A 19,066-nucleotide genomic window follows, 5' to 3' on the forward strand; every position below is an offset into this window, starting at 1 on the left:
GTGGGGTCCTGGCCAGGGGGTGACAGCAGTTCCGACCTGGACCCGTGAAGCTGCTGAGAGGTACACGTTCACATGAGTGGTGTTAACACCGAGCTGATGGAACAATGTGGAGGAACCCGGGAAAGTGACGCCGAGTGACAGCAGGTGCCGTGCAGTCTGATTTGTAGGAAACAGCCAGAGCCAGGAAGTTGATGAGCGGGGAGGGGGGATTTCTTCTTAGGCTGATGGAAACATTCCGGAATTAGGGGCGATGACTGCCCACAGTGAGGGAGCTACAAACTAGTCCACTACACCATCCAACTCATGTTATGTTAATTTTATCCCCCAAAATAATTGCAGAATAAAAAAGAACACAGCAACAAAAAATGCAAAACTGAAGCACAAAACTGAACACAGTTGCTCTCACTCCACTACTAGCCCTAGTGGCACACCTTTGAGGGTTTCAATGTGCATTCCCTGGTTGAGACACCATGACGACTTCTCCCCACCCCTGGCTGGAGCTGCCCCTGCTGTGGGGACATACTGTGTCTGCATCCTTCCAGCTCCAGGGACCAGGGGTCCACCCACAGTTAGGGCTTGCTATCTGTGGAGCAATGGGACTCACAAAGCCAGATGCCTCACTGGCCAATCAGGCTCCCAACCGTCTTTCTGGCCAAGGCTCAGCAAGCCTGTGGCCTCCCCAGTCTCTGCCCTGGCCCTGGCTCAGTGGCCAGCCCTACCTTGACCTCCTGCTCAGCAGTGGTCACGATGCCCTCCCGCATGAACAAGCCGTAGTCTTCAAAAAACTTGGTGTACTTCTCAGGGTCTTTCTTACTCTGGTCCAGGAAGAACTTTATCAGCCGCTGCTGCAAGACGTCCCGGAGTTTCCTACACAACAATATTGCACTGGACATCAGCAAGAACTTCCCCAAGACACAAATGGCCAGCAGCACTTGAGAAACCTGCAGCCCTACCAGTAACCAGGCAGGGACACACACCAACCACCCCTGCTGCTCAATGGAGAAAGATTTACAACTGAAGGGTAGTGTTTGGGAAGCCCAGTGTTGGAGGGGCGCCCCCACAGGCAGGATGGCAGTGACACCCCTCCTGGAGACCCCCAGCCATGGAAACGGCCCTAGCCTTCCAGCTGGGGGTCCGGTGACAAGATGTGCATGTCTGACTGCGACCCACAAACAACCACAGGACAGTCTCTCCTGGGGCTCCTCAGTGCTCCAGGACAGAACAGGTTAAAAGGAGTGGACAGCGGAAAATTAACACGGCCCTTAAGCTCACGTCCTCTGATGATCCTTAGTGAAGGAAGGTGTGCCTTGAAAAGCAAAGCAAAATCTCAGTTTGGAACAATTACCTGCCGATGGTGTGTGTGCACTCAGTACACTGCTGTGTGCTGAGTCTTCACGGGGACCCAAGGTGTACATGCCAGTTTTGATGATGAGGCTGTGTCAGTCTGGCTGGGCCACGATTCTCATTGTTTTGGCAGTTATGATGTATGATGTAATCACCTCCATGATTACATCTGCTGTGAGCAGCCAGTCAGTTGGAAGGGCGTTTCCTCAGGGGTGTGGCTTCTTCCCACACATGGAAAAGCTCTACAAAAGGGCTTTTTGCTTGGGATCCCACATCTAGCTTGTCATCTGCCCTTGAACTAGTGGCCTGCTGCGTTGCCCGCCGATCTTGAGATCGTTGTCTTCACAGCCTGAGCCGACAATCTGCCATTTTACTTGCCGATCTTGGATTTGTCGGCCTCAAGCCACCAACCTGCTATCCTGCCTCCCGAACTTAGGTCTGTCCACCCCGCAGCTTCCCCAAGTGGCCCACAGACTTAGGACCCGCAGCCTCTGTAACTGCGTGAGCCACTTCCTTCAGAGAAATCTCTCTTCCTCTGTCCCCTCCCCCCCTGTCTCTCTAAAAGCTTCACTGGTTTTGCTTCCTTAGAGAACCCAGCCCAAGATGCTGATGGTACTATGTGTACACTAAAAACCAAAACCAAACTCACTGCCTTCAAGTCGATCCCAATTCATAGCGACCCCCACTGGCTTTCCAACGCTGTGTAACTCTTTATGGAAGTAGATCGCCTCATCTTTCTCCTGCAGAGCAACTGGTGGGTTTGAACCGCCGACTTCATGGTTAGTAGGCAAATACCTTCCCCACTACGCCATCAGAGCTCCTTGTCTGCACCTAGAATCTGGGACTTACGCTGATGCTATCTGTGCGGGACTCTGGGTCAGGATGCTTTCTGCGGCATTACGTGTAACTGGGAGCTCTGGTGGCGTAGTGCCTAAGGGATCTGGCTGCTAACCAGAAGGTGGGTGGTTCAAACCCACCAGCTGCTCCTCGGAAAGAAGGTTGGGCAATCTGCTTTCGTAGTGATACCACCTCAGAGACCCAAGGAGGGGTTGCTATGAGTTGGATCTGACTCGGCAGCACTGAGCTGGCATGTAATTAGGAGCAATCTTATCAATGGGATTATGGTTGTTTTTATTTTTTTTCTGCTATTTCTTTAAAAATGTTGAACTGCCACATGTTGCCTTCATGATCTGGGAGAAAGGAAACGTGTTTAAATTCATCAAGGTTTTCCCCTTCCACTGCGCTTTCTCAAACCAGTCAGTCCCTCAGCCCAGGAGGACCGGGGTGAGGGGAGGGCCTGCACAGGTGAATGTTGACAAATACCCCACAGCCGACATTCTATTCAGTGAAGAGGCTGAGCTTGTCCCCTGTGATCAGGAGCATGACAAGGCTGGCACACTCACCACTGCTACATCTGCTGCACCGGACGCTGGGACCAGAGCAGTGAGGCAAGAAACAAATGAAAGACGCCCAAATTGAGGAGGAAGTGGAATTACCTCTACTCGCAGACATGATCCTATACACAGAGAAGCCCGCAGCATCCATGAGAAAGGCCCTCGGGCTAGTAAACAGATCCAGCCAAGTGGCGGGGTGCAAGATCAGCACCCCAAGATCAGCTATGGTTCTAAACACCAGCAATGAACAATCTGAAAAGAACCCCATTTACGACAGCACCTAAAAGAGTAAGATGCCCAGAATAAAGCTGACCAGGGAGGGAGCTTCTCGTAACTGAACTACACAACGCTGCTGGGAGGACCGGTGCAGGCCTCCATCAGCGACCACCCCTGCCCGCCAGTGTCGCACGGTGGTGGCCGACGGGTCACCGGGATGCTGGAAGCTATGCCCGCCAGTGTCGCACGGTGGTGGCCGACGGGTCACCGGGATGCTGGAAGCTATGCCCGCCAGTGTCGCACGGTGGTGGCCGACGGGTCACCGGGATGCTGGAAGCTATGCCCGCCAGTGTCGCACGGTGGTGGCCGACGGGTCACCGGGATGCTGGAAGCTATGCCCGCCAGTGTCGCACGGTGGTGGCCGACGGGTCACCGGGAGGCTGGAAGCTATGCCGCCAGCGTCAGACACCAGCCGAGTCACCCAGGTGCACAGGTTTCAGTGGAGCTTCGGGTTAAGACAGATGAGGAGAAAACCTGGCAGTCCACTTCTGAGAATTACCAATAAGCCCTTAGGGACGACCCGCGAACGCCGCCTAACCTACGCGCTCGGAGATGGGCCCTGGGGTCGGAGGCATCTGACACACACACTGGCTGCAGCCACGGATCCTGAAGACGGGGCAGGGCCGGGCAGCGCCTCGTTCTGTTGTACGTGGACTCCCACGAGTTAGGGCTGACTCGATGGTGACTAACGACAATAAACAAAAGGAAGGAAGAACATCCTGTGTTCACGGGCCACGGACCAGATGGACATCCCATGCTCGTGGTCTGGAAGACTTACAATTGCTAAGATGGCAACAAAAAGCTCTGTGTGACTTGGGACCGGTCCTTTTCCTGGCAGGAACGTGAGGAGACAAGTGGGCGTACTTACAGGGGTCTGAGGGTGAGATGGCAGTAGTAATGTCTCAATGCTCAATTAATTCCCCAGCTTCGGTGGCTGTGCTGTAACCATGAGAATGTCCTTGCTCGTCGAGATACAGGCGGTCCTCAGGTTACGAACATCCACCTTACAGACATCTCTTTCGTCGTGCCGTTAGGTGCCACTGAGTCGGCTCCACCTCCCAGGGGCCCCAGGCACCAGGCAAACGCTACGTGGTCGCACACCATCCGTCCTCACAGTCGCTGCTCTGGGGAGTCCTTGTTGCAGCCACTGTGCTTCACCCCTGCTTTGGTCTTCCTTACTCACTGCCCAGCCCTGATGTGCACGTGAGGCAAAGGAAAATACCATGAGTTGGGTCAGGCTCACCTTAGTCCTGAAAGTGACATCTTTGCTTTTTAACACTTTAACGAGGTCTCTTACAGAATATTTGGCCAGTGCAATATGATGTCTGGTTTCTTTATTGACATATCCAGGGACACTGATTTGAAATCCTTGACAATCTTTTCTCCGTTTATCAAGATACTGCTTACTGGTCCAATTGTGAGGATTCTTGTTTATGATGAGGTGCAACCCACACTGCAGACTGTAGTCTCTGATCTTCATCAGTAAATGCTTCAAGAGATTTTAATTTCCGCAAGCAAGGTCATGTCATCTGTGTATCACAGGCTGTTAATGAGTCTTCGTCCAGTCCTGATGCCATGCTCTTCTTCACACATTCCAGCTTCTCAGATTATCTGCCCAGCATACAGATTAATAAGTGTGGTGACAGGATACAACCCTGACACTCTTTTCCTGATTTGAAACCATGGAGTAACCCCTTGTTCTGTTTGAATGCCTGCCTCTTTGGCTACGTTCATGTTCTCATGAACACAATTAAGTGCTCTGGAATTCCCATTCTTCACAACGTTATCCGTAATTTGTTATGACCCACACAGTCAGATGCCTTTGCACAGTCAATAAAACACAGGTAAGCATCTTTCTGGGTTCTGTTCTTTCAGCCACGATCCATCTGACAGCAGCAGCGACAGCCCTTGCTGCACAGCCTCTTTGGAATCCACGCTGAATTTCTGGCGGTTCCCTGCTGGGGTATTGCTACAAGCATTTTAAATTATCTTGAGCAGAATTTTCCTTGTGTGTGACATTAATAACACTGTTTGATAATTTCTCCATTCTGTTGGATCACCTTTCTTTGGAATGGACACAAACATGGGTCTCTTGCAGGTGGCTGGCGAGGTAGCTGTCCTCCAAGTCTCTTGGCGAGATGAACAGTCACCTCCAGCGCTGCGCCTCCTACTTGCCCTTTAACGGCACTAAACTTGCCCTGACTGTGAAACAAGCAAACCGACTTCTAAGCAAACAAGCAAACCTGCTACCCAGAAGTCATTCCTACTCAGAGACCCTGCGGCCGGGCAGAACTGCTCCCATTTCCAAAGCTGCCTAATCCTTCTGCAGAGCAGTGTGGGTTCAAACTGCTGGCCTTTTGGTTAGCTGCTAAGTGCTTTAACCACTGTGACACCCAGGCTCCCTGAACCAACCCCAGCTCACAGCACATTCTTCGATACAATCTCCTTCACAGGCTGCACCATGAAGCTTTTAAACCAAGGAGGCTTTGAGCTTTCTCCTGTATTAAACTCACCCACTGCCGTCCAGTCAATTCCATCCCACAGCGCCCCTAGAGGACAGAATGGAACTGCCCCACAAGGTCTCCAACAAGGCTGTCACTCTTGATGGAAGGAAAGCCCAAACCACACCCACTGCTGTGGAGTCCATTCCAACCCACAGTGCCCCTAGAGGACAGAGTGGAACTATACCAGAGGGTTTCCAAGGCTGCCAGTCTTCAGGGATGCAAACCCCAAACCACACCCACTGCCGTGGAGTAGATTCCAACTACTAGAGGACAGAGTGGAATGCCCCACAGGGTCTCCAAGGCTGTCAATCTTCATGGATGCAGGTTGCCTCACCTTCCTCCTGCAAAGGGACTAGTAGGAGGAAGGTGAGGTGACCTGCTTCCATAGAGATTTACAGCCTCAGAAACCCACTGGGGGTCGCTGTGAGTCAGAACTGCCTCGAGGGCAGTGAGCTCTTCTTCTGGTTTGTGTGATCCCCGCTTCGGGTGGGATGTATCCTGAGTCCTGCCTTGCTGGAGGGTGTGACTCAAGTCAAGGACATACCTGCGATCCTCTGGGAAAGTCCACCCTCCTGCTCCCGATCCTGCCTCTGGCTCGTCATCTCACCCTGGACTCGGGACAGCAGCCACTCGTCCGACCTGCTGATTTGGGCTTCCCAGCCCCCACCACCATGCGAGTGAGGAGAATGCTCCAAACCCACGCTGACCTACGGATTTCGTACTGACCAGCCTCCCAGACGCCACTACAGCATAAGCTGTTTCCTTGGCAGCGTGAGTTCTGTGAGATGTTATAGCAAAGTACGGAATATAAAACCCTGAGACAGGAGGGAGGGTACTGCGGGGAGGAGGAGGAGCTGATGTCAATGGAGTGGGATGGCAGCGTGGACCAACTGCACATCTGGAACACCTTTAAACTCCGCCTCATAGGGACCAGCCTCATGCTGATCCTTCTGTAGGAAATTGTTCATGTACTTACCTACTCGTTCAACTTAGAAACTAAGGAATGGACCCCATTTGTACCTGGAGGACTGCCTGGGGAAGATGGGCCACCAGATCAGCAACTCGTTCTCAAAGGGTCAGGGAGGGCTGTCCCTTGTACCGTGCACCCCACTTTTCCACCCATCGTGTGCGAACCCCACTCTGCAGGCAGCTGTCCTCGATGTCAGTAGAGCCACCGCCCTAGTAACTATCCTAGCAGCCAGGGTGCTGACCCAGTCTGGCCTGGGAGCCTCTCCCTCTAGATTCCAGCCTCAGAAGCGGCCGGCCCTTCTCAGGTTGTTCTGGCCACAGAGCAAGATGCTCGGGGATGAACGTGCCTCAGGGAGCCAGGCCAGCCCCTCAGAGGTCTCCTCCGTGTAGCACCAAGGCCCCCTTGGGGCGGACCTCCCCACCCCCGCAGTGTACCTGATGAGCGCGCTCTCCTGAAGGAGCTCCCGGCTGAGGTTCAGGGGGATGTCCTCGCTGTCCACCACGCCTGGCAAGACACGGAGCGTCAGGCACCCTGGGCCTGGCCTGCGACCACCTGCCAGCTCCTCCCATTCTGACTGCCCATCACCCTCGGCCGGGCTGGGAGAATAGACAAGGTGTGGGTGTGAGGGAGCGGGGATGGCACCCCCTGAGCTCCCACTGAGGCTGGCCTGTCACCCGGAGTCCGTGCAGACAGCCCCGATGTGGAGATGACACCTGAGGCAAAGCTCTGGGAGGGTGGCCTGGCGGGGAGTGGGGTCTAGGTTCGGGAGCAGCCTGAAAACAATGCCCTGGGCGCTCAGGGTTTTTTCTGTTTTGTTTCTTGACATCCTGGGTTTCATGTTAAAAATCACAGACATGTTGTATTTTGTCCCTTTGTCTGCTAACATGAAACAGCTCCAGTGATGTAGTGGGGTCAAGGCACTGGTCTGCTAACTAAAAGGTCAGTGGTTCAAACCCACCAGCTGCTCTGTGGAAGAAAGATGAGACCATCTGCTTCTGTAAAGATTTACAGCCTTGGAAGCCCAGTGGGGTTCACTGTGAGTCAGAATCGAATTATGTCTGCTAACTTGAGACAAAGACTTTGATGCAGAATTGTTCAGTCAGGCTTACAAATGAAAATCCAAACCAGCGGCCGCTGGCCCAGCCTGACTCACGGGCCCCCGCGTGTGTCCGAGCAGAGCCCTGGGCTCCCCAGGGCTCTCGGTGGCTGAGCTTGCTTTCCTCTTCAGAAGCAGAGTGCCAGGCATCGCTCCCAGCACGCGTCTGGGTGGACCTGAACCTCCGACCTTGGGTCAGCAGCTGTGCGTAACTGTTCTCACCACCTCTGGCCACTGCTCTTCAATAAACTGAAACCTCCCCCGTTGTTGTTGTTGTCGTTCATGCCACTGAGTTGGACCTGACTCATAGCGACCCCTCCTTGGGTTTCTGAGGCAGTATCACTACGGAAGGAAATTGCCCAACCTTCCTTCCGAGGAGTGGCTGGTGGGTTTGAACTGCCAGCCTTCTGGTTAGCAGTCAAGTGCCTTAGGCACTACGCTACCAGAGCTCCTCCCCCACTGCCTATGCCTGGCATTGGAAACCTCCCCCACGTATCATGTGTCGGTGTGGAACTCGTGCAGTACTGTTAGACACTGAGAAGACTCGATGCCAACGGCTGTGCTCCTGTCAGCCACTGGCAGCCGGGACTGGGGCCCAAGGCAGGACTGCCTATGTGGAGTCAGGGCCCAAGCACAGGGTGGCTGTGGAGGCGTCCAGGCAGACTAGTGCTGAGCCGGCAGTGGAGGCCACTCGCCCTGACCCGACCCTCAGAACCATCTCTAAGGCCAAGATCAGCAGGCCTCATGCTGGCCTGCAGCCTCGCGCCCAGCCCGTACCGCGGACAAAGCGCAGCCACTTGGGCAGGATGTCGGTGGCCTTGGTCTGGATGAGGACTTTACGGCTGTAGAGGGCAATGTTGGGGCCCCGTTCCCGGCTCACGTCAAACATGGACGGCTTCTGTGGGCGGAGAGACCGGTCAGTCCGTGGGGTGGACGCTACCTCATCCCACAACTAGAGAGTCCACCATACCAGGTGGTCTGGGGCTGCAGTGGACAGGCTGACTCAGAGAAATCAGACGGTGAGCCCCTGCCGGCCCTCCTTCCTGACCCTGAGCCCCGGAGGGTGCCCTGCTCAACCCCACCTGACGGTTCCTCAGGGCCTGGGGGGATTTCTCTGAAGAGCTGCTGCCCTACCCGACCCCGCTCCACGGAGGATGGGAGAGTGACGCCCAGGATGCCCGTGCCTCTCCCTGGGGTCCTCCCACCCCGACCCTTCCCTATCCCGGCACCCCTTTCCCCCTCCTCCCGCCCCCGCCTCACCGTCTCCGGCACATAGAAGATGCTGCGGATGCTGAGGGGCGCGTCGGTCCTGTAGTGCAGCGTGTACCGCGGCCTGTCATAGGCCTGGGCCACGAAGCGGTAGAACTCCTCGTGCTGAGACTCGCCCACGTCCTTGGCGTCCATGGTCCAGATGGCCTGTGTGGGGACCCCCAAGGCACTCGTTTGAACACCTCCAACAGCCACATGCATGTTGGGGCATTGCCATCTGCACCCCACCAGCGTGGACTGGCCCCTGGTGGCAACTCAGACCCAGCAATGTGTTCAGGCCAAGGGCCCTCACCCTTCCAGGCCCCCACGTCAACTCTGTAGGCCTCCCCATCTCGGGGGGTGGGGGGGCCTCCTGGAATGGAGAGCTTGGGGAGGGGCAGTGAAGAAAACCACAGGCTCTGAGAACAGCACCCCCATCGAGGCAGGGCATTGGGAAGCCTGGCAGGAGGCCACTGGAAGGGCTGCAAGTGAACCTTGAGCACATCTGCCGAGTGCCTGGCTGGGGCCTTCCCACACCCACAGTCACATCCCTTCACAGGAGCAGCTCCTCCCTGGGGAGCAGCTCCCCCATCTGTGCCCCTAGGATGTGACCCCGTCCCTCCTCCTGGGGACCAGCCCCCCCCCCCCGTCTCTGCCCCCTCAGTTGTGACCCTGCCCCTCCTCCTAGGGACCAGCCCTCAGGGGCCGGGGTCTCACCTGCAGGGTGTTCATACGCTTTCCGTTGAGATATAAGGGGAAGCTGACAAAGTTACTGTACTTGGCTATCACATCTGGAAGAGACAGTGGATGACCGAGTCCAAAGTCAGCTCCAGGGGGGTATACAGTGTGCCCGGAATGACCCTTCGCAGCTCCCAGGCAGGGACACAGAGGCCGGCAAAGCAGGGAACATGCCTACCCCACCAGTCTCGCAGGGACGGAATCAAACAAGAACCATGCTCGAGGCCTCACCCACATCAGCCCCCAGAAAGCCTGGGAGAGACGCCACCCGGGGAGCACCCCTGCTGTCAGTGGGCTCTCAGGCATGCTGGTCCCTGACGGCGGGGGCTGGCCAAGGTCTCCCAGCACAGGTAGGTCTGTAAATGCCCATGTGTTGTAACCACCAGCTTACAAAACAGACTTCTACCCAAGGAGGAAGGACGGGCACCAGCATCCCCTGCCAATGAGATCTGCCTTCTCATGCATCCTGAGGAACTCTGTCCTGGACCCACACATAGCCCAACACATGGAGCCCAGTCCCTTCCAGACCAGAGTTGCTTGGTCACCCCTGCTCTGCCCACAGGGTCCGCCACATGCTGCCACCTGCAGTGGGAAGCCCACACATGCCGCCACTCACCGGCCCAGAGCCGCCCTGGCAGGGCCCCCCTTACCTCGCACGCGGGCCTCGCCGGCAAACTCCCTGCAGTCAGCCTTGAGATGGATGATGATCTTGGTCCCAGGTCTGACCCCAGAAGCCTCGGCGATCTCGAATGCTCCACAGCTGAGGCACACGAGAAGACAAGGCCATCTCACGTGTGACCACGCACACCCCCTCAAGGGCCAGCCTGGTCGCCTGCTTGGGAAGTCCACACCCACACATGGGAAGGGAAAACCAGAAGTACCACACACTTCTGTCCCACAGAGCCTCTCTGGCCACAGACCAGGATGGTGACTGCCCGCATGTGGACAGAGGCCACTGCCTGCTCACTAGGAACCTCTAGGACAGCTGGGAGCATCTGAGGGCTACACACCTCTGCATCACCACCTGGAACCCAGCGAGGGGATGGGGTGGATGTCAGCGGGCTCAGCCTCTTCATCAGGCAGAGCTCAACTTCCACCCAGAGGGGACGAGCTGTGGGCCGGCCAGCCAGCCCGCTCACTGCTGGGACCACAGTGGTAGGCAGAGACCACGCCGGGGACGGTGTAATTCAGGAGTGGAGTTTTGGGGCCTGTGGCTGAGGCAATACCCTCCTGAGATGTCTGGAGCCTTGGGGGGACCGCCATCTATCTAATTAATGTGTACGAAGCATCCCCAGCACACAAAACAGCAAGTCAGCCTCTTAGGAGGCAACTCCCCAGAAATGCACGGGCAAGGCAGGTAGAAGAAGGCACCATCTGCCCCTCTTCTCCATGAGAGCACAGAGGGTGGGCCAGGGTGTCAAGCAATCCTTGTGAGGGGAAGTGAGAGGAGCCCACAAAGGACGAGTCCAGAGGAGGCTGGCTCCAGAGCACAGGGACACCAAGAGGGCTGATGACAAAGCCAAACTACAAAACCCAGAAGCACACTCAAGCTGGCCTGACGGTGGTGGGTGGAATTCCTGGGAGGAGCTGAGAGGTCCCACATGGACAAACAGACCATCCAGAGGGTAGAGGCAAGCGGTCCTCCACAGACACATGGACCATGCCGAGGATAGAGCCACGCAGTCCCACACAGACACACGGACTATGCGGAGGGTAGAACCACGCAGTCCCACGTGGACCGTGCCGAGGAGAGAGCCATGCGGTCCAACATGGACACGCGGACCATGCGGAGGATAGAACCACGCAGTCCTACGTGGACCGTGCCGAGGATAGAGTCATGCAGTCTCACATGGACACACGGACTATGCGGAAGGTAGAACCACATAGTCCTACGTGGACCGTGCCGAGGATAGAGCCATGCGGTCCCACACGGACTATGCGGAGGGTAGAACCACGCAGTCTCACACGGACACGCGGGCTATGCGGAGGGTAGAACCACGCAGTTCCATGTGGGCTGTGTCGAGGATAAAGCCATGCAGTCCCACATGGATTGTGCAGAGGGCAGAACAACAGCTCCCCCGAAAGCGGCTGCTGACTTCATTTTAAGAGCCCAGACTCCTGGTGTACCTGCTGCAGAAAGCCAGCACCTCTCAAATGACATGGCCCTGCTCCAGTGGAATCCCCACGTGGCCACAAGGGCCCCAGGGACATGGTGGGGTGGGCACCGTGCTCACTCACCCGTCTGAAAGCCACTGGTAGCCAGGGCTCCCTGGGACCGCTGACTGTGTGAACACCTCGACCCTGTCAGCCACCATGAAAGCAGAGTAGAAGCCCACGCCGAACTGGCCGATGATCTTGCTGCTGGCCTCAGCCTCGTTCTGCAGTGCATCCAGGAAGGCCTGCAGTGATAGAGGCTGGTCAGAGGCATCCTCTCAGGGCAGACGGAGGCTGGTCAGGGGCACCCTCCCTGGAGAGCCCTGACTCCGTGCCTCGCAGCCACGACCTCATGCAATCCTCAAATATTTCCTAAGGAATGGCTCAGTCACAGAGAGGCCATGTGACCTGCCCAAGACCACCCAGTGGGCCAGCGGGGGAGTGAACCTGTATCTGGTTTACAATGCCCACAGCTCCACATATTCCACTCACTGGTCAAACAAGTGCAGCACTGGTCACACACGCCAGGGGTGGGAAAGCAAAGGGGCGCCCGCCTGTGGGTGGCAGACACGTGGTGCTCAGCGGGAGACAGAGAGGACAGGGCAGACCGGTGGTGCTCAGTGGTAGAGGGTGTGCGGGGTGGAGGTGTGGCCCTCAGTGGGAGAGGGCAAGTTCAGCAGTTTGAACCCACCAGCCACTCCACAGGAGGAAGACGAGGTAGTCTGCTTCTGTAAAGATTACAGCTTTGGAAACCCTATAGGGAAGTTCTGCTCGGTCCTATAGGGTAGCTATGAGTCAGTGGGTTTTGGATTGCTGCCTGTTGATAAGAACACGACCCTGCTAGAAAATAGAGTCTTCTCTGTTATGTTAATGAGGTCACACCAGAGTCCCGTGGGTCCTAATAATTCCTTTTGAGTTATACAAAGACCACGGCAGACTCAGAGACACACACGGGGGAAGACAGATGCCATGTGAAGACTCGTCTATAAATAAAGGAATGCCAAGCAACAACTGGACCCATTAACAGGGAAGAACCCTCCCCTAGGGCCAATGCCTCTGAACTGTGAGATCGTGAGTTCCTGCTCTTCAAAGCCACCCACTGAGTTTTTCTGCTATGGCAGAAGGAGGTCAGTAGGACAGTGCTTAACTCCTCTCTCCTGATACACTTCTAGCAATTCTGAGACAGGCACCATCACTCCACACCCCAGGGGGGAAGGCCCAGGCTTCTCCACTAAAACCAGGTGCTTCACCATAGTACACTCATGTATTTGGATAAATACAGGTAGCAGTCACAGAGAAATGCAGACATACTTCTGTTGAAGAAAAAAATCATACCATGTTCATGGATTGGAAGCCTCAACCTAGTAAATATTCACCTCAAAATGATAAACAGGCTTAATGCAATTCTTATCAAAAGCCCAGTAAGGCTTTTCTTTTTGGTAGATACAGACAAGATTATTCAAATGTTTATTTAGAAAGGTAAAGGTATCTGAACAGCTAAAACAACTGAGATAAATAAAGTGAGAAAAAACAGAGAAGTCACTCTGCTTGTTTTCAAGACTTAGTGGATAAAGAGTCAAGGTTGTGTGGTGCTGGTGGAGAGAAAGACACACAAATCATTGGAGCAGGACAGAGAACCCAAAAACAGCCCCCCCTCCATGATCAACTGGATTTTGACAAAGGTGTAAAAGCAATTCAACAGGAGTCTTTTGAACAAACGATGCAGGAAACATTGGACATCCACAAGCAAAAATGAGAGCCTTGACATACACTTCACATCTTACGTGGAAACAAACTCAAAACGGACCACAGATTTAAATGTGAAACCATAAGGCTTTTAGAAGAAAACCTAAGAGAAAATCTTTAGGAACTAGGACTTACTGACACAAACCACACTGATTAACACAGGTCGCTGCTGATGTTTCAAGTTATTCACCAAGTGCTGGCCTCCCTCGCTGTTGTTGCGCATGGCGTCCTGCAGACAGCTGCAACATGCCTGCCGGCCCGGCCCCCGATCTGCTCTGGCTCCATGGTGCCCGTCCCTCCTTCCTCCTCAGAAACGAAGAGGGGAACCTTCTATGCCTGTCTTCTTCTCCATGATGGGCCCTAGATTCTAAGCTTGGTGGGTATTCTGAGCAATACATGATCTCTTGCACCATCATAAGACAGTCGTTACAACCCAAGGTCGCCAACGCTCCTGGAGTAAGGATGACATGACATGTGTGCGCTTACTGCTGTGGCTGGCACCATCCCACAGGACTTCCTGCGATGACAGAACTATCTGTATCTGTGCTGTCCAATATGGTGGTGCCAACTACACATGGCCACTGAGTACTTGGAGGGTGTCTCGTGCAACCTAGGAGCTACGTTTTAAATGTTAATTAATTTTAATTACTTTAAAGAACCACATGTGGCTAGTGGCTGTCCTTGCTAGAAACATAGCAGAAACTTAATGAGGAAAGAAAGGAGCCATTGTGGTAAAGTAGCTTTAAAGGCAGACACTTCTGTGAGTCACTGTGGACCAACACTAGACTTTAAAGCAGCTGACATACAGTGCTGTGTTAGGTGCTACACAAAACCAAGAGAAAAGCATTTGGTCACCAAGACAGGCATGAGGGTGGCCAAGGAACACCTGCGTCTCTTGGGCTCACACACACATCACAAGTGAGGAGGACATCGTGACCACCACACACATCTCCCATCACAGCTTCGAAGTCACGCTGGCCCTGAGCCACACTCCTCATGACTATTTGGATCCACAAAGTGGTTGTGATAAGAACAACCCAACCTACAGACATCATAGCCCAGGGCTGTCAGAAGGAGAAAGACCCTCCTCGCTTCGAGGCTCATGGCTCATGGAAGCATTGAGAGAGGAACGTGAAGCCATGTTGTAGACACGGGCCGACAAGCTTTGACCAAGGGTCCACCAACTTCCAGCTCTGGACAAAACGCACATTGTTTCAGTCTCCTTATCTGCATAACAAAAGTAAGACCAGCATCGACCTCAGGGGTCACTGCGAGGACACATGAAACCATGCCATCAGGCGTTCCCCCAACACCCACGTGCAGGGCAACCTCGCGACTCCGGATCCTGACCGTCACCATGAAGTATCCCCACAACACCTGCACGTGGTGCACATCTGGCAACTCTGGATCCCAACCTTCCCCACAAGGCGTGCACACCCACACGCAGTGTGCACCTGCTAACTCTGGTTCCTGATTTTGGCATCCAGAACGCGTGGCACTTACAGACTCTGGGCCTTGTGTCCCACAGGTGGCGCCACCCTATGTCAAAAAAATAGGAAGGGGCAATGGGGCGGTCAGCACTCACCTTTGACCCTGATCTGGCAATTGTTCCCAGGTTGGACACCAACTCTTCTTGCGTCATCCCGATGCCAGTGTCCTGTAGAGAGACACTCTCTAAGTGTGAGAGCACCAGGGCCTGGCAAGCTCCCACCACAAATGCACCAGAGGGACGTCTACCCCATCGACCCAGGCTCATGAGAGAAACAGCTGGGGGAGCAGAGCAGGCTTCCTTGTGAAAAACCACACTGTGAAGGAAATACCGAATCAGCAAGTGGAAGGGTGGGGACAGATCTTCCACAGCCGCACCAGCAGCTTCACCTGGCTCTGGCTCTCCAGACCTCTAGTCCCCCTGCCAACGGTTCCACCAATCAGCAGAGCTGTCCAATTTAAGAAAATGCCAACAACGGACACACACGTCAGAAGAGTGACCCCACGGTGGAACCTGGCTGCCTCAGCCAGCATACAGCTCTGACGAGGAGACTTGAATCCTTGCCACCCAGCTCCTGTGACAGCTGGCCAGATGCCCCTTGGGATCTGCAGTGCCCATTGCCTGAGGCCCCAGCTCACATCCTGACACAAAGTGAGGGTCTTTGTTAATTCCTCCTGAAGTGCTGGTAGGGAGAGCCCAGCAACCACTGGATCTGCTTACTGAGAAACACGTAGGAGTTGAGTAAGCTGCTGAAAACTAACTTCTCCTTGGTACCGGTCACCAGAGTTTACAGTACAAAAGTGTCAGCCCCTCTGAGATTTCAGCAGCACCTTCAGAAGCACTGGCAAACACCTCAAGGCAGTGAGCTGCTGGGTCTACAGGCTCAGGATCACGGTCACAGGGAACATCGAGCTCAGACAGCGTAACATACTGTGCAAAATCACTGTTCTACATCATACCTAGGCGAGTAGCAACTGGGTCTTAAAAGCTTGCAAGTGGCCATCCAGATGCAACAATGGGTATATCCTCGTTCAGAGCAAAGAAGGATGGAGAAAACCAAAGATGCATGGAAACAATTAGTCCAAGGGACTAGTGGACCATGTGAACCTCAGCCCACAAGACCCTGAGTCCAAAAGAACTAGATGGTGCCCGGCTACCACTGCCAATCTGCATAGAGAGGAACAAAACTCAAAATCATAAAAAAGATTAGCCTTACTAGTCTGACAGAGGCTGGTGAAAGCCCCAAGACACTGGCCTCCAGTCACCCTTCAGGCCTGGAAATGAACTCACTCCTGTGGTTTCCGGCAAACAATAAGACAGGCATACAGGGTGAACACTTACACCAGATGGATGCACTCCTTAGAAAAATCAACCATGGGAGATCAGGAGGGCAGCATTTATTTGCTCAGGGAGATAGCCCAGAGGGCAGGAATGCATAGGAAAAAAGCTGACAGAGAAAAAAGGTAACCATAGGGAGGAAGTGGGAAGAGAGCTGTTACACTGTGGGGACGACAGTCAATGTCATGAAACAAAATGGGATCGAACTGCTGGAAGGAAAAGAATTTGCTCGGTAAACTTTCACCCAAATCACAACTTAAAAAAAGATCATCATCCATGAGGAAAGCAAAAAGGGTCATTAAAAAGACAGGAAGAAAGAAAGACCAAAACAGATGTCAGAAGAGACTCTGATGCTTGCTCTTGTACAGAGAGTAGCTAAAACGCTAAAACAAATGGAAGAAATGATGAAATAAAAGCTGAACAGAGTGTTTCAAAGGGTGGCTCAAGAAGACAAAGTCAAGCAGTACAATCAAATATGCACAGACCAGGAATTAGAAAAACCACAGGGAAGAACACACTGAGCATTTTTCAGACTGAAAGAACTGAGGAAAAAATTCAAGCCTCAAGTTGCAATACTGAAGGATTCTATGGGCAAAATATGGAATGATGCAGGAAGCATCGAAAGAAGATGGAAGGAATACATGGAGTCATCATACCAAGAAGAACTGGTTGATGTTCAACCAATTCAGGAGGTGGCATATCATCAAGAACCAACATTACTGAAGGAAGAAGTCCAAGCTGCATTGAAGGAACTGAAAAAAAAAAAAGGCTCCAGGAATTGACGGAATACCCACTGAGCTGTTTCAACAAACGGATACTGCACCAGAAATGCTCACTCATCTATGCCTAGAAACTTGGAAGACAGCTACCTGGCCAACTGAATGGAAGAGATCTATATTTGTGCCCATTCCAAAGAAAGGTGATCCAACAAAATGCAGAAAGTATCAAGCAGTATCATTAATATCACATGAAAGTAAGTTTTGCTGAAGAAGGTAATTAAAAAACAGCTGCAACAGTGTTAGCAACAGAGAACTGCCAGAAGTTATAAAGCCAGATTCAGAAGAAAATGTGAAATGAGGGCTATCACTGCTGATGTCAGATGGATCTTGGGTCAAAGCAGAGAATACCAAAAAAGGTTGTTACCTGTGTTTTATTAACTAAGCAAAGGCATTTGACGGTGTGAATCATAAGTTACGGATAACGTCAAAAAGAATGGGAACTGTAGAACACTTAACTGTATTCAAGACAAAATTGTATATAGAATAAGAGACTGCTGTTCAAACAGAATAAGAGGACACTACATGGTTTAAAATCGAGAGGAGTGTGTCAGAGTTGTATCTTTTCACCATACTTATTCAATCTGTACGCTAAGCAAATAATCTGAGAAATTGGACTATATGAAGAAGATTGGCATCAGGACTGGAGGAAGGCTCATTAACAACCCGCAACATGCAGATGACATGACCTTGCTTGCTGAAAGTGAAGATAACCTGAAGCACTTACTGACAAAGATCAAAAACTACAGCCTTCGGTATGGATTATACCTCAACATCAAGAAAACAAAAATCCTCACAACTGGACCAATAAGCAATATCTTGATAAACGGAGAAAAGACTGACGTTGTTAAGGATTTCCTTTTACTTGGACCCACAATTGATGTCCACGGAAGCAGCAGTCAAGAAATCAAACATACTGCACTGGGCAAATCTGCTGCAAAAGATCACTTTAAAATGTTACAGAGTGAAGATGTCACTTTGAGGACGAAGGTGTATCTGACCCAAGCCATGGTCTTTTCAGTCACCTCACATGTAGGTGGAAGTTGGACAACGAACAAGGAAGAAGGAAGAGGAACTAATGTGTCTGAATCATGGTGTGGGTAAAGAATATAGAATGAACTACGGACTGCCCACAGAGCCAACAAATCTGCCTTGGAAGAATACAGCCAGAATGCTCCTTAGAGCAAGGATGGCCAGACTTCATCCTACAGTCTTGGGCCATGTTGTCAGGAGATACCAGTCCCTGGGGAGGGACACCATGTGTGGTAAAAAACAAGGGGAAGGCCCCCAAGAGATGGAGCGACCCAATAGCTGCGACAGTGGGCTCATTCAAACCCAGATGATGGTGTGGATGGGGCAGGATCAGGTGGGGTTTTGTTTCCTTGTACAGAAAGTTGCTGAGTCGGAACCAGCTCGGTGGCACCAAATGTACGAACTAGAACCTACGTGGCCGTGTCTTCAGTGGAATGTTAAGAGTAGTTACTTTCTGGATGATTGGGTCAGTTCTGATTTTTCTCTTTTTTACTTACCTGTGTGGTTTCCAAATTTTCTATAATGGGTGAGTGTTACTTTTTCAGTAAAGTAAAAGTCATTATAAAAATCAAGACATTCCCCACATACATGGAGCCTGGAAACAAAGCCAAAAGAAAGCATGTCTCTTGTGCACTCATGGAGAAGCCAGGTCCCTGCCCGCCAGGCCCTGAGCTGCAGTGGCATTGTGGGAGGGAGAGAAGGAGGCAGAAGGCTCCCCCAGCCGGGTCCCTGCCCGCCAGGTCCTGAGAGGCACCGGGGTCGCGGGAGGGAGAGGAGGCGGCAGAAGGCTCCCCCAGCCGGGTCCCTGCCTGCCAGGCCCTGAGAGGCACCAGGGTCGCGGGAGGGAGGCAGGCAGAAGGTTCCCACAGCCGGGTCCCTGCCCGCCAGGCCCTGAGAGGCACCGGGGTCGTGGGAGGGAGAGGCGGCGGCAGAAGGCTCCCCCAGCCGGGTCCCTGCCCGC

The 19,066-nt window shown here is 53.2% G+C and overlaps 1 protein-coding gene across 1 annotated transcript in view; it reads right to left on the reverse strand.

Moving 5' to 3' along the window:
- The window catches only part of TRAP1 (TNF receptor associated protein 1), a 60,096-nt gene that overhangs the window by 5,887 nt on the left and 35,143 nt on the right, over nt 1-19,066 (reverse strand). The window contains exons 5-12 of the mRNA XM_007939576.1: nt 15,056-15,127; nt 11,809-11,969; nt 10,221-10,330; nt 9,550-9,623; nt 8,845-9,000; nt 8,362-8,482; nt 6,923-6,992; nt 720-867 (exon numbers count right to left, since the gene is read on the reverse strand). Coding sequence (XP_007937767.1) covers nt 720-867; nt 6,923-6,992; nt 8,362-8,482; nt 8,845-9,000; nt 9,550-9,623; nt 10,221-10,330; nt 11,809-11,969; nt 15,056-15,127 — 912 coding nt within the window. The remainder of the gene's footprint in view (nt 1-719; nt 868-6,922; nt 6,993-8,361; nt 8,483-8,844; nt 9,001-9,549; nt 9,624-10,220; nt 10,331-11,808; nt 11,970-15,055; nt 15,128-19,066) is intronic.

Source organism: Orycteropus afer, unplaced genomic scaffold (assembly GCF_000298275.1).
Source record: "Orycteropus afer afer isolate SDZICR_OR568_19922 unplaced genomic scaffold, OryAfe1.0 scaffold00061, whole genome shotgun sequence".
Lineage (NCBI taxonomy): Eukaryota > Metazoa > Chordata > Mammalia > Tubulidentata > Orycteropodidae > Orycteropus > Orycteropus afer.